At 35.4% G+C, this 16,196-nt stretch overlaps 1 protein-coding gene and 1 long non-coding RNA gene across 8 annotated transcripts; one reads left to right on the top strand and one right to left on the bottom strand.

Moving 5' to 3' along the window:
• Positions 1–778: 778 nt before the first annotated feature.
• LOC123866220 lies at positions 779–12,686 on the bottom strand. Its single transcript, XR_006796158.1, has 3 exons — positions 12,612–12,686; positions 6,417–6,419; positions 779–789 (listed from the first exon to the last, which is right to left on the bottom strand). It is a non-coding gene; the product is annotated as an uncharacterized LOC123866220 (long non-coding RNA).
• LOC123866212 lies at positions 1,909–16,004 on the top strand. 7 transcript variants are annotated; one of them, XM_045907636.1, is made up of 7 exons: positions 1,909–1,995; positions 10,104–10,214; positions 12,011–12,137; positions 13,030–13,173; positions 13,262–14,788; positions 14,879–15,070; positions 15,421–16,004. In XM_045907636.1, the coding sequence occupies exons 2-7, from the start codon at positions 10,107–10,109 to the stop codon at positions 15,567–15,569; spliced, it is 2,247 nt and encodes a 748-aa protein (XP_045763592.1). In that variant the 5' UTR covers positions 1,909–1,995; positions 10,104–10,106; the 3' UTR covers positions 15,570–16,004. The 7 variants fall into 7 exon arrangements, with proteins under 7 accessions (XP_045763592.1, XP_045763591.1, XP_045763590.1 ...); XM_045907635.1 differs by having other exon boundaries at positions 1,914–2,024; positions 10,102–10,214; XM_045907634.1 differs by having other exon boundaries at positions 1,914–2,029.
• Positions 16,005–16,196: the final 192 nt, after the last annotated feature.

Raw genomic sequence — 16,196 nt, 5'->3', positions numbered from 1 at the left:
TTTTTTTACCGTTTACCAAACGCATCTAAAAATAACACCGCAGACCGACCTGCAGAGTATCGTGAAAGCTGAAAGGTGACCCAGCTATTACAAGTAGGTACAAGCAATATGTACGAATTGAAGAATTTCATTCTATGCCTAACTATTTTCAAGACATTCTTCTCTTGTTTTATTTTCATGAAATTTAGTTTTGAAAATCGATATACCTATATGAGATAAAAGACATTACGTCACTATTTCAGTGTTTGACAGTTGTTGTGTTCACGTTGTGTTGGTAACAATGATTTATGATCTGTACAATATAATGTGGACTGGGACCTGACTGGGACTTCGTCTGTGTTGGCGTTTACTGGCGTGCCTTTTTGGAGCGTTTTTTTTTTTTGTTAAAAGGTGCCGGTTTTTGCGTTTTACTGGTGTTTTTTGGTGGTGGAGCTGACTGGAAAGTGCTCTAAAGGGGCACCGCGGGCGACTTCGTCTGCACCGGCGAGCGCCGGCACAGACGAAGTCCATACTTATAATATAGTTTCCCTAACTTGTAAATAACTACAAACTTGACATTGGCTAATCTATGTAAAGCCAGACGAGAGAAAAGAAAAAAAAATGTTCATTGATACGTTGATACATTTATTATAGACATCGACCTATTATCTATGCTCTAAGGTTCTAGCCTAGAACCATAGAGCATAGCTACATCAAAAAAGCTAGAACCCTAGAACTTTTAAAGTTCTAACTTTTTTTGAACTTTCCAACCGTGTTGCAAAATCTTCAACTTTCCATTGTTCCTAACTACTTCTTTTATCCTTTTTAGACAAAACGTCCTTTACTTTTTGAGTGCTCTTTGAGTCAGCGCCGCACCATACAATCATAGCAAATACATATGTACTTATTTTGATAATTGTCACAACAAAAAAATGCACAGGCGGAGCGTGGCCGTTAGGATTTAGGAGCCACAGAACTCAGAACTATTAGCAAATATGTCTACCTAACCACTACCTACGTTTTAGTAAATAAGTATAAGTAAGTACCTATTGACAAAATCTTACTTAGTAATTCTTTAGGTAGCACATTATCATAACGAGATCGTACCCCCGATTTCCCTAATAAGAGGTGGAGGTTTTAACCACTAGCTCCCGCTCTGAGCAAGCGATATCATATAGCAATATAAAGTAGGTACTTATCTACTTACCACATGCTTATAAGTAACGAGTACAAAGATAAAAATAAAAATATAATTTTATGATACTTTTATTGAGTCATTCAATGATTTAAATCGGCATAAGAGACAAAACGTGGCACCGCATTATTTATCTGTTTAATAATAATTAATTACTGTCCGATTGGTACTCATCTATTCTACTAACTACTAGCCGGCTTACCTACGTAATATAGGCGAAGTAAGCGATGACCTAGGGTGCTGGAATTTGGTACTTCTCTTGGCTTGGGCACTTCATGGAGCCCTCGGCAACCTGGGTGGTCTACTTGACTTCTGGAGCGAGCTTGGATGGATTGATGAAGACTTTGGCGGGGAGGGGCAACGCACGCACAACAGACGGAAACGTTTAAGTGCGGAAACCAGCCCAGAGAGAAGAAAGGAAGAAGGTGCGTAACACCAGTGGGTTTGGACTTTGGATGGCACGGATTAGCCAATTAAAAATATTCTGTGTTAAGTTATCTCTTAGTTATCCGAAGGCGTGAAGATTTTGTCCAATTCTAAGGCTCATTCACGGTCCAAGCCGATCTAGGATAACTAGAAGATCTTTGTTTCGGAATCTTATTGATTTCGATGTGGTCTTTCATGCAAGCGAACTTGGAGTTTTCCGCTAGTACTTATAGAAACTTTATATGATTCATAATAATTATAAAGCAATTGACGATACTCATGTTATACGCTTTATGACTACAATGAACGCCTATTTGTTTTCTGTGAGTGAGTGTGAGATCACGCGTTAGCAGCGTGCAAACTTCGTGTTTTCTTAAAAACGGCTTAAGTATTATGCTGATTATTACCAGCCACATATAAATTATTAAGGTATGTACTATTATTATCACTAAAAATTATAAAAATATATTCTTAAATAAATTAACTAAGATTATAATTATTATGACTAAAAATAATTTTACCTGGTGGTTGCGAATTATTTTTTAGAGTATCTAGGTTTACCTGTAACTTTCAGCTTTTTATTTATTTCATGAGTCTTGGACCGCGATCTCATCTGGTGGTAAGTCACGATGCAGTCTTAGATGAATGCGGACAGTTTAATTATACCAATAGGAACGCATATAAAATTCGTGCTCGATGACGAGTAAAACAGAAGATTCAAAACGTACGAGAGTAGAAGAAATAGCGCTATAAAAATGTAACCCAGGTGTTCCAGTTTTAAGTCTTCAGTATTCACCTTAAAATTTGCATAGGTACGTAGAGGTATGTAAGTAACGGATCTACTACTTTTTACAATATAATACCTACTAGAAGATGCCCGCGGCTTCGCCCGCGTGGATTTCGGTTTTTTAAAATCCCGTAGGAACTCTTTGATTTTCCGGGATAAAAAGTAGCCTATGTGCTAATCCAGGGTATAATCTATCTCCATTCTAAACAGCCAAATCCGTCCAGTAGTTTTTGCGTGAAGGAGTAACAAACATACACACACACACACACACATACAAACTTTCGCCTTTATAATATTAGTGTGATAATTAGTTAGGTACGTACCACTAATGAGAGAAGGATTTAAGTGGCATTTAACAATTTCATTCATTTCCCCTTGCCCTTATTGGGATCGAACCTAGCTCCTCCCACTTATTTATGGCCATTGACCACAGCGATCACCACCACGGCGCGGCGCGGAGCCAGGGAAGTCTAAACTCTTAAAAGTAAATATTTATCTAGGTTTCTAAATATTTATCTAAGTTTGATTTTGTTGCCCCGATAAAGATTAAAGTTATAGGTATCTCGTAAGTTTAAAACTAAGTATAGATTGGCGTTCTGGAATAAATAGGTAGATTTTTCAAATGTGTTTAGTTTACCAATCATTTCGAGTCGATTTTTTACGATAACAGTACTTTTTTGAGCAAGATTACTTCAGCCATAATTGAGAGAAGGACCACTTTTAGGAAAAACTGTCTTGTAAAACTACTTACTATATCCTAAATTTTCATTGTGTCTCATTTTACAGAGGGTAATACGAGTATTATTTACATGAGTTGACATTTGCATTTCAAATAATAATTGCATCTCGGTGCAAATAAACAAAGTCCACTCAAACGCTTCCAGTAGGTAATAATAGTAGGACTGGTAAGTAAGTATATTACGCGGAAAACTCTGTAAGAAAAATTAAATATAAACACGTAGGTAAGTAGGTATGTAATTAAAGTTTCTAGTTTCTATAGAAACTAATCATGATTATTGTCGTAGCATTAAATCTAATCCATACTTATATTATAAATGCGAAAGTGTGCCGGTCTGTCAGTCTGTCTGTCTGCCTGCCTGTCTACCTGTCTGTCTACTAGCTTTTCACAGCCCAACAATTTAACCGATTTTGATGAAATTTGGTACAGAGTTAGCCTACATTCCGGGGACGGATAGAGGCTACTTTTTATCCCGGAAAATCAAAGAGTTCCCACGGGATTCTTAAAAGCCGTTTAATTAACCGATAGGTATGAAAGGTACCTACAGACGTAGCTTGCATCCCGTAAATTGACAAAGGTTTTAAATTTTTTTATTTTAACTTTTTTTCGTGGAAAAGCAAAGAGTTCTCACGGCATTTTTAAAAAACCAAAATCCACGCGGACGAAGTCGCGGGCTTATGAAACTTACCTTTATAAGCCCATGTTTGATTATCATTATTATGATCAACTCATCGCCAGCCCATGGGTCTCCTCTCAGAATGAAAAGGGTTTAGAGTTTAGACATTCACACACCTTTGAGAACATTATGGATAACTCTGACATGCAGGTTTCCTTACGGTGATGTTTTCCTTCACCACTCAAGTAATATGTAATTGTTTGTAACACACATTACTCAGAAAATTAAGAGGTGTAGCCGGGATCGAACCCCCTACCTCAGAATTACGTCTTACCCACTAAGATATCATAATCCTCTTAAATACTAGGATATAACAATCCTTGATAAATATTGATAAAATACGCAAACGTTTGATATAGATAAAGAAAATAAGACTGTTTATTTTCTTTGCCTTGGTACCTACCTAACTATGACAAATTCCTACTTACGACAATAATTACTAATCACTAATCAGCCTTACAATATATTGCTAGACACGACTATATTGACGATTGTATTGTCTGCGTTTTTAGGGTTCCGTACCGCAAAAGGAAAAACAGAACCCTTATAGGATCACTTTGTTGTCTGTCTGTCCGTCCGTCCGTCCGTCGTGTCTGTCAAGAAAACCTATATGATACTTACCGTTGACCTAGAATCATGAAATTTGGCAGGTAGGTAGGTATTATAGCATAAGTAAAGGAATAAATCTGAAAACCGTGAATTTGTGGTTACATCATTTAAAAAAATTAAAATGTGTTTAATTTTTCAAAGTAAGATAACTATACCAAGTGGGGTATCGTATGAAAGGGCTGTACCTGTACATTCTAAAACAGATTTTTATATATTTTTATGTGTAATAGTTCTTGATATATCGTGTAAAATGTCGCAAAAATACCCGAGTATGGAACCCTCGATGCGCGAGTCTGACTCGCACTTGGCCGGTTTTTATCTAAAGAGATATAGTAAATTATTATATTAATTACTTTCATTAAGTTTTACATAATATAGTAGTTAAGTAGGTACTAACTTACGATATTTATGATCACCATAAAATTATCATGGCACGTGGCGACAATGTAGCTCATTTTGATTCACAAATTTTCATATGAAGTTGAAATGAAATGAAATGAATGAAGTTACTTATTAAGTAGGTAGGTACAATAGGTATAACAAATAGGTACTTACTACGATAGTTGAGATATCACGTCGTCTACAGCTGATTTGCTCATTATTTAGCCATTCTAAGGGATACCGTAGACACCCGATAAAATAATCGGTCCGAGTGGTTTAATTAACGTCAGCAAAAATAGAAGCAAGCACTTCGTCTTCGGTCTTACTACGCAGACGTCCTACAAAAAAGCGTTCCCACGTAGAACTAACTGTAAAGTATGGCTAAATCTCGCCGATTCGATCTGATTTCCGACTGAGAAGATAGAACTCACAATAGTGAAAATACACTACAAGTTCAGACGTCAGTGCATCATGTACGTATACAAATTATATACGTGGTCAGCGTATCAATAGTCGGCGGAAAATCGGCCTTCGTTTCTTACCTTTACCCTTCTAAGGAGCTAGATCAAAATCATGCTCGGGGTTTATTATTGTCCGCTTTAAGAATAATATTTTATTTCTTAATAATTTTAAATACATAACAAGAATTATAAAACTGGCCGAATTCGAATTCGCATCTCTCTTGGGTATATCCCACCCGGCTATGTGAAAATTATTAAATTAAATTAGTTTAGGAGCTACGATGCCACAGCCAGATACACAGTTACACACGTCAAACTTATAACACCCTTCTTTTTGGGTCGGGGGTTAAAAATACAAATACAAGCAGATCGTGATCCAAGTACTGAATAACTCCTAGTATGTGAATCTACCTATACATATCATACCTACTAATATACAATACATTAGACAACATAATGTTAACTAGGTAAGTCCTAACAGATAAGAAAAAAAAATATCAGGCTGTTAACCGTAGACAGAGGAATCGTTAACGGATAGAAATGAGTCTTAGACACGAATCGGTTGTCTGCACTGGGCTACACGATAAGCTGAGAAGTACCAGCACTTTTGTATGCAATTAACAGTTTTCTCATTGAAAATGATAGGTAGACAGACCATTGCACTGTACGCCCTCTTTTGCCTACGTCAGCTTTATAAATAACTCCGACTGATAAAATACCTATAAGTACGGCACCTATTTAATTTTTTATCAATATTGATTCGGTGTTAGTGGCAAACAAAACTTTATTCAGTTTAAATTTTAATTTTTCTGTGCATTCTTAAATATCTAATACCTAGCTGTGAGTTTCCCATGAAACATAGTTCATAAATCATGCTCTCTTTTATTTAAAAAGTGTTTAGTTAATTAACGAATTGAAAAATGAGTGCGCTGTTGAGTTAGCATAAAATAATTATTATCAGTAAAACCCAGGTGAGAGAAAAGTACTAGGTATACGTGATTCTGATAGGTAGATATAGGTACTTAGGTTTTCCACGAAGTTTTGCAATCTTCCTGAAAGCTAGGGTAGGTAGATAGCTACTTGATAACTTTTAGTACTTAGTTTTTCAGGCTGTAAACATTACAGACGCTTACAGCAGTTTTCCTATAATTTCAAAGTGTAACTAACTTCTAATAAATTAATATTTAAAAAAATATTTTCAACTGCCGTATAAAAATTCTGTGAAATTACTGAGTCATAAAACATAACTTATAAGGGCCGGCGCACATAATATGGCGGAACGCAGCGAAGAGCATGCCCGCGAAGTTTCCTAACGCGTGACACATTGCGCGAATTTCTACCAGAGAATGCGCGAGCACGCGCGGGACTGCGCGCGGATGCGCGAGTATCCGCACGGATGCACAATTGATTTAAGATATTATTTCAATGAGGACAATGTCGATAATATTTTGACTGTGAAAAATGCTCTGCGCTGCGCTCACCATATGTGCGCCGGCCCTAAGACGTCAAGGCAACTTAACTCCAGATAGATAATCATAATCAGCACTAGCATAAAATTAGATAGGTACCTACTCTTATAGCGCTACAATCATAACGTACGTAGGTACTTATGTATTGTTCTGAATATGCAATTTATTATGTCCCCCACACACCATCAATCGTATCGTCTGCAAACGATTATATCATATATCTATGCTTGAGGGCTGAGGCTTACTTAACCCAATAGGCAGTTCGTCTAATTACGTGGCTTGATCAATGAATTCATAGCAGTTCATGCATAATTAATATGAAAGGATGCACTAGTGAGTTTCTTGCCGGCTCTTCTCAGTAGAATTTTCATTCCGAATTGGTGCGGTGGTAGAGTCATAGACGTAACACATGAGATACTAATTGTCCTATATAAAATACATAAGTAATTGGGTGTTTTAATTCGAATAATTACATGGTGCACTTCCACCCGCGACGCAATCCTGAGATCAACATGATAGAAATGTATACCTACTGATCTGTAAGATTCTTGAATGTTTTCTAATTAAGGTGGATGCGACGGGTCTGCCTGCGAAATTCAAATTTAATTTGATTTTTCGCAATTTGTAAACTAATATGACAAACTAGGCTTAAATGGCATTCTATTTCCCACAATAACAGTATCATCCCCACCTATTTATATAAAAATCTTTACTTGAAGGGGTCCAGTTTAAGAAATTAGCTCTAGTATCGACAGTAACTCACAAATTAGTCAATACTAGAGCTAATTTCTTAAACTGGACCTTATGAAGTAAAGATTTTTATATAAACACGTGGAAATGATACTGCCATTGTCGCAACTAGAATGCCATAAGCCAACTTTGTCGTATTAGTTTACAAATTGCGAAAAACCAAGTAAAATTTAAATTTCGCGGGCAGACTCGTTGATTGGATCTATGCGACTGTCATTTAGTAGTTCGTGGTAGTTAGTAATTAATCTCAATATTATTAAGTTCTTAGGTAATATTCGTGGCACTAAATTCTACACCACCTTGAGTTTACCACGATCAAGTTTTATTAAGGCTTCAAGTCATGCATTTAGGACATGCTTGATGGTATGAAACCTGCATATTACTTACCTAGTACCAGTGAATTTCCATAACTCTGGAAACATACCTAGATATAATTATTTATATTCCTATAAAAGTCGTAAGTGCTTAGTAGATACATTATTTCTTCCATAGCTACCTTACAAAACACTTTTCATCTTCTTTCTTTTTATGAATGGAGTTAGAATACCTATCCATCCGAGATTTCGTGGCTCTATACTTAGCCCGTAAGTGCGATCTCGACTTGTGGCAAGTTCCTAGATGGAAGAAAGCTTAACCTGAAATGGATATCGACTATCGTATTTTTTTCTTAAACCCTATATTAAACGCATCTATTGTCAAATTTTGACAATGAATGAATGAATGAATATACTTTTATTTTACAACACAAAATTAATAAGTACACAAAACCGACTTCAAAAACCACAAACACAAAAAAGTAAAAAATAATTTTTGTTTAGCTACATGTGTACATTAACTAGATATGAAGTCGAGCGAGCATATTAAAACAAAAAAATTAGAAATCCAAGAGTGAAGCTCGCCCGACTTCATACCTAGGCACATTACACGTGTAGTTAAACAAAAGTTATTTTTTACTTTTTAGTGTTTGTGGTTTTTGAAGTCGGTTTTATTTTTCTTTTGAAAATTTTTTATTTCACAATTTTTAGTGGCCCCATTGTACTATAATATGCTATGCCCAGTTAAAACCCTATTGTTTACTAAGGTATTACACTGATCGAGAGCAATTTGCTCTTATCCATTGAGGAGTTCTGTTCTCCATCTCCGAAGATATTTATCAGATCTTCACCAAATTTATACGGGTCTACCTGCACAGTATACCCTTTCAAACAAAAAAAAATCCAAATCGGTTCAGGGGTCTTTGAGTAATAGGGAAACATACATAAAAAAAAAAAGATTCCGACGAATTGAGAACCTCCTCCTTTTTTGGAAGTCGGTTAAAAAACACAATAATACAAATACAATCGCAAAACGAAATATAGGCAGGTAGGTAGGTACAATTTGGCGGCCTTATCCGGCCGACAATAATTAGCTCCACAGCGAAACACTAGATTGCTTCTCCATAAATGTGCTCTTATCTCATTACTAGATAAGTACTTAGTTAAAAAATTTTAAATTCGCTGGTTTCTGTATATGCACTGTAGTCTTTGGTTTTATATCGTATTAGATTAAGTGTGGTAGATAAGTAGTTTACAGAGATAAATGCTAAGCTTAAAGATCCACATAATATGATATTCTCCGAATATAATATTATTGTTTTACCTAACATAATAATATTATTTGTCCTATTAATATATCATATGCGTGCACCGAAGGAACTTATCATTACAAATCGTAACGTACATCGAGGCTGTTCACTTTGAGTGGGTTAATAATATTAAAATACTAGTGATAATTTTCGTACACGTATAAAATATTCTGTTTAAATTTTTCATTGCCTGATTGTGATACCTTTTAACCGTCGTGAAAAAGTGTGGTCCTACCACATTTTCTCCTTTTAAATTAGATTACCTGGCGTGATTATCTACAAGTGAGGACAGATTCCTCCCACATCAATGACTGTGAGTGTGATAAGTGTGTCCAAGGGTTCTCTCGACTTCATATCAAAGAACATTAAGGATTCTTTTATTTAGTCTTTTCCTTGCTTTCTGACTCCTCCCGAACCACCCGAACTCCCGCGTTTTACTGGTCACTACGCTAGGAGAGCTGTACCCAGATATAGTGACGGTTTTTTAACCGACTTTGAAAAAAGGTGGAGGTTCTCAATTCGTCGGAATCTTTTTTTTTAGGTATGTTCTCCGATTACTCTAAGACACCTGGACCGATTTGGATTTTTTTATTTATTTGAAAGCGTATACTTTGCAGGTGGTCCCATATGAATTTGGTGAAGATTTAATGAATTTCTACGGAGATGGAGAACAGGACTCCTCAATGGATAAGAGTAAATTGCTCGCGATTAGTGTAATAATATGTCAGTAGGGTTTTAAGTGGGCATAGCATATTATAGAGGGGCCACTAAAAATTGTGAAGTAAAAAAATTTCAAAAAATAAATAAAAGCGACTTCAAAAACCACAAACACTAAAAAGTAAAAAATAATTTTTGTTTCTACACGTGTAATGTATGTATGAAGTCGAGCGAGCATAATAAAATAAACTAGAAATCCAAGTGTGAAGTTCGCCCGGTTTTATTTTTCTTTTGATATTTTTTTTAAATTCTTTACATATTATTAAAGGTTTTTTCATTTTAACTTGCAGGCGATGGGAAATTCAAAAGCTGTAAAGACCAAGGTGAAGAAAGACGAAGATTTCATCCCCCCAGATGGAGGATGGGGTTGGATGATAGTCGTTGCTGCTGGATTTTCTAACGTAAGCCTCTAAATAATAACTATTTACTTACATATACTCACTCAACTGTTATATGGGATGACATAAATAAATAGTTCTGCCGTTGATTTCATTCCAATTGCACGAATTGTTTTTATTCCAATAATTTTATTGCATTGGATATTATTAGTCTTCATTGCAATCTTGTAGACGTATAATGTACCTATTTATCTATGTATTATTATCACACTTAAATTGGGTCACATAGTTAATTCATAAAATGTGATACGATCGTTACAAGAAATAAAAAACCGGCCAAGTGCGAGTCGGACTCGCGCACCGAGGGTTCCGTACTCGGGTATTTTATTCGACATTTTGCACAATAAATCAAAAACTGTTATGCATAAAAATATTTAAAAATCTGTTTTAGAATGTTTAAGTAAAGCCCTTTCATATGATACCGCCACATGACATAGTTGTCTTACATTGAAAATTGAAAATACCATTATTTTGTTCATGAACACCTTTGTACCTTTGACGGACTGACAGTCAGTCAGTCTGTCCGTCAGAGCAAGTCTTTTTATATCTTGTAGGTTCATATACATATATAACTATCTGAAACAGATAAATATATAATAATGATGGATGATGACTGACTGATGAGTGATGACGAATGAGAAGATATGAGTAATCTCTCCTGTTCAAGATTTTCCTCTAATGATTTCACGGTTACACTTACACGTTTTTTCTCATTAATCATAAAAGGTTTTTACAACAACCAAATAATATGAACATTCATTACTTTTCGTAAAAATATGTAATAAATAAAATATTCCAGACATTGTTTTTGTCATTGTGCCTAATGAGTAATGCCGATAAGCGATTAGAGAGATCAAGGCTGAAACATGGCTGAAAACAGTCTCGAAAATAATTAATTTTATTATACTTAATCTTTGGTTTTGTTTTATCAGTACTTAAAATGTACCTACCTATGAAATCAACTTTAAAAACCAACCAACCAAATTAAACCAAAATCGTGTTAATCCGAACATATCTTCCATACATCAATGTATCGTTTTCCGTCTCTTTCTAGGAGAATGAGACATTCAATATTCGCCATACATTTTCTATGGGAAAAAAAAATTCGTGTTAGTTGTAAATTTTACACTTTAACATTTCTATTTCTAGAAAAATATTATAGACCTACATTTATACTTGCTCCTCCTTACTTCACCTCTCCTTACTTGTTTTTGTTACTTTTCCATCTGGGTTGTGGTTACATACCTAATCCATTCCAAGTCCATACTAATATCTAAAAAAAAATGCGAAAGTGTGTCTGTCTGTCTGCTAGCTTTTTATGGCCCAACAGTTGAACCGATTTTAATGAAAGGTACAGAGTTAGCTGGCATCCCGGGGAAGGGCATAGGCTTTTATCCTGGGACATCAAAGAGTTCCCACGGGATTCCTAAAGGCACATCCGTTAAACCGATTTATATGAAAATTAGTACACAGGTAGCTTGCATCCCGGAAATTTACATAGGGAAATTTTCCTGAAAATCAAAGAGTTCCCACGAGATTTTTAAAAAGCCTAAATCCACGCGGACGATGTTCTAGTTGTTTATATTTTACTGAAAATCCAAATTTATTCACCCTTTTCTTTTTTTCTATTACACCTTATTTTTGTAATAACTGATGTTTAGTTACCTACCTACCACAGAACACCAAAGCATGGCGCCTTTCAAAATCAATGCTACCTACCTACTTATCTATTACGTACAGTAATTTCAGAATTATCTCCTGCAGGTTTAATAATCACATCAAACCTTTATCCTTTCCAGTTATCAATGCTCCCGATGCTGCAACAGTTCGGCTTGCTGTTCCGGGACAAGTTCTCAAGGCTCGGCATCAGCAGCTCGGAGACCACGACCATCATCAACATGAACTCCGCTCTGACCTCTTGCGTCGGTGCGTGACGCGCCTCGCATGGTAACTCTTTGATACCATACCGGCCAATCTATTTTATTTCTTTTGACAATCCAAAACTACTTAGCAACTAGCAGGATATTAATTAGAGGACTTCGTTTGTGTTAGTGTTAGCTGGCGGGCGTGCTCTGCCTTTTTGGAGTGATTTTTTTGTTAAAACTGACTGGAAAGCGCTCTAAGGGGGTGCCGTGCGTATATCGACGAGCGCCGGCACAGACGGGGTCCATACTTGTATAGTTTAAATAACTTGTTACAAATAACTACAAACTTGACATTGGCTAATCTTTGTAAAGCCAGACGAGAGAGGATATTAGGATTTTGATGACGTTTATGGTTATACCACGCCTTATATACCAGGCCTTATAGCAGACCTAAATTTTCTGATAGCGTTATGATGAAGTTAGCGTATAAGACACTAAAGGATTAAAGTAGCCTATGTACTCTCCAGGTCTTAACCCATGCAAAAACTCACGCCAATCCGTTGCTGTATTGCGGCCTGATTGAAGAATAAACCAACAAACATTCGCATTTATAATATGAATAGTACCTAATTCGTAGAAAATATTATCATCATTCAAATAATTTGATCATAAACTGTTTCCCCCAAGCCTTTTATTTTGGCATTAAAACTTATCGAGAATCGGGAACTTTTTACGATGCATTAGTCACTTTTTTTTGTATCGAACATGACGTAAATTTATATCTACAGTGATACCTAGGTCTAGGTAATATTAACCCTTGATGATTTTATTATTAATTCTAAACTATAGGAGTATTTATTATTGTTACATAAGATGTACTTTATCGTCCCCGATTGATCATATTTTGTTTCAATACATTTTAAGCCTGCTAGTGTTTCCTTATTCTTTTTCAGGTTTGGCGAATGGACCAGTATTCAAGACATTCAGCTATCGTCAAGTTTCACTCACAGGAGCAATAGTTGTATTTGTTGCTTTGTTATGTACAACGTTTTCCAATAACTTTTCGACATACCTGATATCCTTCTCGATTTTATACGGTTAGTCTGTTCAGCATTGTAAGAATAAAAGTTGTGATATAAACTAGCATTTTAATAAACTTATTTCAATACTTTTCAAAACTTTCAGGTGCTGGATTTGGTATAAGTAGTTCAGCAAATGCTCTAGCACTAAATACTTATTGGAAAAATAGGAGAAGACTAGCAACAGGCCTATCATGGACAACAACGGGTCTTGGACCTATTATATGGCCGCAAATAATAACTGCACTTTTTGCTGCTTTCGGTGAAACAGGAACTTGTCTCATTATAAGTGGTTTTGCGATACATGCAATTGCGTGTGCGCTTTTGTTACAACCTGTGGAATGGCATTCAAAGCCCTCAGGCTCAAAACCACAAGATGAAGAGAAATTGTTAACACGAGACAATACAGCATCTAGTCCGGTAAATGATAAGAAGAACGAAGACAGTGGTTACTTTAGTCAAGTATCGAAATTCAAGAATCTTAGTGTATTTTCAAGCCAATATCTATATAACGAAGATGATTTAATAACTCCAGGCTACGAAATAACAGACCCGGGAATACCTATGATGGTTAGAGCCAATGATGGCTACTTTAGTCAATCCAGACAATCGAGAAGTCGATTATCTTCCAGAGATGGTTCAGCAAAAACTTCTCGTCTTAATTCCAAAAAGCCTTCAATGTCAAATTTATTAGAAAATCGATCACGAAAATCTTCAACTTTATACCTTAATGAATCCAAAAAAAACTCCTCAGCTAACTTAGGTGCTCTTAATCAAGAACGTGATTTAAAACCAGTAAATAAACCAAAACGTAAAACATCAGTAACAGTCAATGCTCAGATCCCTGAATCTGAAATAGAAGATTGCCCAACGCTAAAAGCTCCTCAAGATTTAAAAGCTGATGAAAAAGCTGCTGTAGAAACCATTGACCCTCAAAAGGCTAAATATATTGCAGATAGAGCTGAAAAACATTTAGCCGGCACAAAAAGTATTAAATCTTTTAAAATGGATGGGCAATATACTGAAAAATACAATAGAGATAATCATAGCAATATTTCGTTCAAAGATGACATAGAAGAACGAAAATACCTAAAAGATAATCAAAGTAATCAGTCATACCGAACAACAAGGCAAAGGCGAAAATCCAATAATTTTAACTATGAAAGTGAAGTTCTTAAGCAAGCTTCCTTAAAATTAGAAGAATATTTAAAAGAGAGTGAAGATAAAGCTGACAAATTTAAACTAATAGTAAATGGTCCATTAGATGATAATGTATTTGAAGATGCTAAGGAAGAAAAATGTGAGGAAGAAGAAGACCAAGAGAAAGAATTAACTTTCTGTGAAAAAGTTGCTATGTTTTTCGATTTAGATCTTTTAAAAGATTTTACATTTATAAACCTAATGTTGGGTATCACTTTAGCAAATTTTAATGAATTAAATTTTTCAATCTTGACGCCTTTTATCCTTGGTGATTATGGATTGACGAAGCCACAAGTAGCATTTTTTATGTCCCTCTTAGCTGGAGTAGATATTTGCGTTAGATTTTGCATACCATTCGTCGCTGGCAAGATTGGGTGGGATAATAATTCCTTCTTTCTATTTGGTGTCTTATCTATGGCTACAGGAAGAGTTGGTAAATAAAATTTGCATTGCCTACGAAGCATTTTAAAATCTCGAGTTACTCCGACATTTTGATCACAACATGTTTTGTTATTTTTTTCAGTTTTAGCCCACTGGCAAGATTATAGTGTAGTTCTCGTAGTTGCAGTAATTATAGGATTTGGAAAAGGTCTACGAACCGTGTTCATGGCACTTGTAATACCCACACACGTGCCTCTACATAAACTACCGGGAGCGTCTGGTATGCAGTTATTAACTGCTGGAATTGCTTACTTGGCCTTAGGGCCTGTAGTAGGTAAGAAATATTCTAATGTAACTAGCCTTAAAATCCATTTTCAAGATAAAGTCTATTTTTATTACCAATCTTACTGATGCCCGCGACTTTGTCTGCGTGGATTTAGTTGTAAAAAAATTATCCCATGGGAACTCTGAGTTTCCGCGTTAAATTAAGTAAGTACCTACCCTATATTCGTCTCCAGGATACAGTACCAAGATAACGTAAAAGATTTTGTACATCCACGTTTTCCTTTTAAATCTTACAAGTAAATCTACCTAAAAATTAAAGTGTTCGCTCAATGATTTTACCTTTTTTATAAAGTGTATCGATTATTTTTTTTTTTATTAAAGACTTTTTTTGTATTTAAGGCTGGATCAAAGATAATGCATCAACCGCAGTAACGTTGCACTGTCTAAACATCTTCACGTGGCTTACAGCGATATCGTGGGGTCTCGAAAAATACTTCACCTCAAGAAGACAGAAAGACAAAATTGAAAATGACCCCATCAAAGCGTGAAAAATATTGTATACTTACTTAATCATCCGGCCTAAAGTATTGAATGAGAAGAAAAAAGAAGAATGAAGTTTGGAAAACTTTAATCAGGTGGCTGCTTGATGGCTATTTATTTTGAAAACTTAACAAACTCAATATTAGATCCAGATTTCCATTATTCTAATTTGTCGTCGTCAAGTGGAAAATATATTGACTTTTAAATATTCCTCGCAGCTAAATATTCACTTTCGAAGTTTTAAATGGATAATACCCGAATAAACGGACCCTATTAATCAATTAGGTGGCATCAGAAGTCAACCGAGTTACTGAGGTCAATACAGTCAGTAGCGGCCATGCGTTTGTCGTGTCGTGGTAGCATAATGTAAATTTTACTGTATTAACTTATCTCTAAGTATGTAAATAATGTTATATAAATGATTAATAAATTGTTTAAGTGGTTGTGTGATACAGTTTTATTATAGCAAATCCTTCAGATATCATCTGAGGCCAAGTTTCAAGTGACCGAATTAAAGACAGTGATAACGTAGGCAAGTCTTAAAAGAATACTATTTTGTTTCATTATAATTTTAATAAAAGTAAGTAGGTACATATAAATGTGATAACCCATTAAACACCTAAAATTTTTAAGAG

Source organism: Maniola jurtina, chromosome 6 (genome assembly GCF_905333055.1).
Source record: "Maniola jurtina chromosome 6, ilManJurt1.1, whole genome shotgun sequence".
NCBI lineage: Eukaryota > Metazoa > Arthropoda > Insecta > Lepidoptera > Nymphalidae > Maniola > Maniola jurtina.
Note: the sequence above shows the minus strand (reverse complement) of the source record. Positions and strands in the feature narration are given on the sequence as shown.

What these genes read in the sequence shown, in the direction of transcription:
- LOC123866212 (XM_045907633.1), top strand. An exon ending in ATCCTTCTCGATTTTATACG is followed by an intron (nt 13,174 to 13,261) that starts GTTAGTCTGTTC and finishes CAAAACTTTCAG; the next exon opens with GTGCTGGATTTGGTATAAGT. An exon ending in TATGGCTACAGGAAGAGTTG is followed by an intron (nt 14,789 to 14,878) that starts GTAAATAAAATT and finishes TATTTTTTTCAG; the next exon opens with TTTTAGCCCACTGGCAAGAT.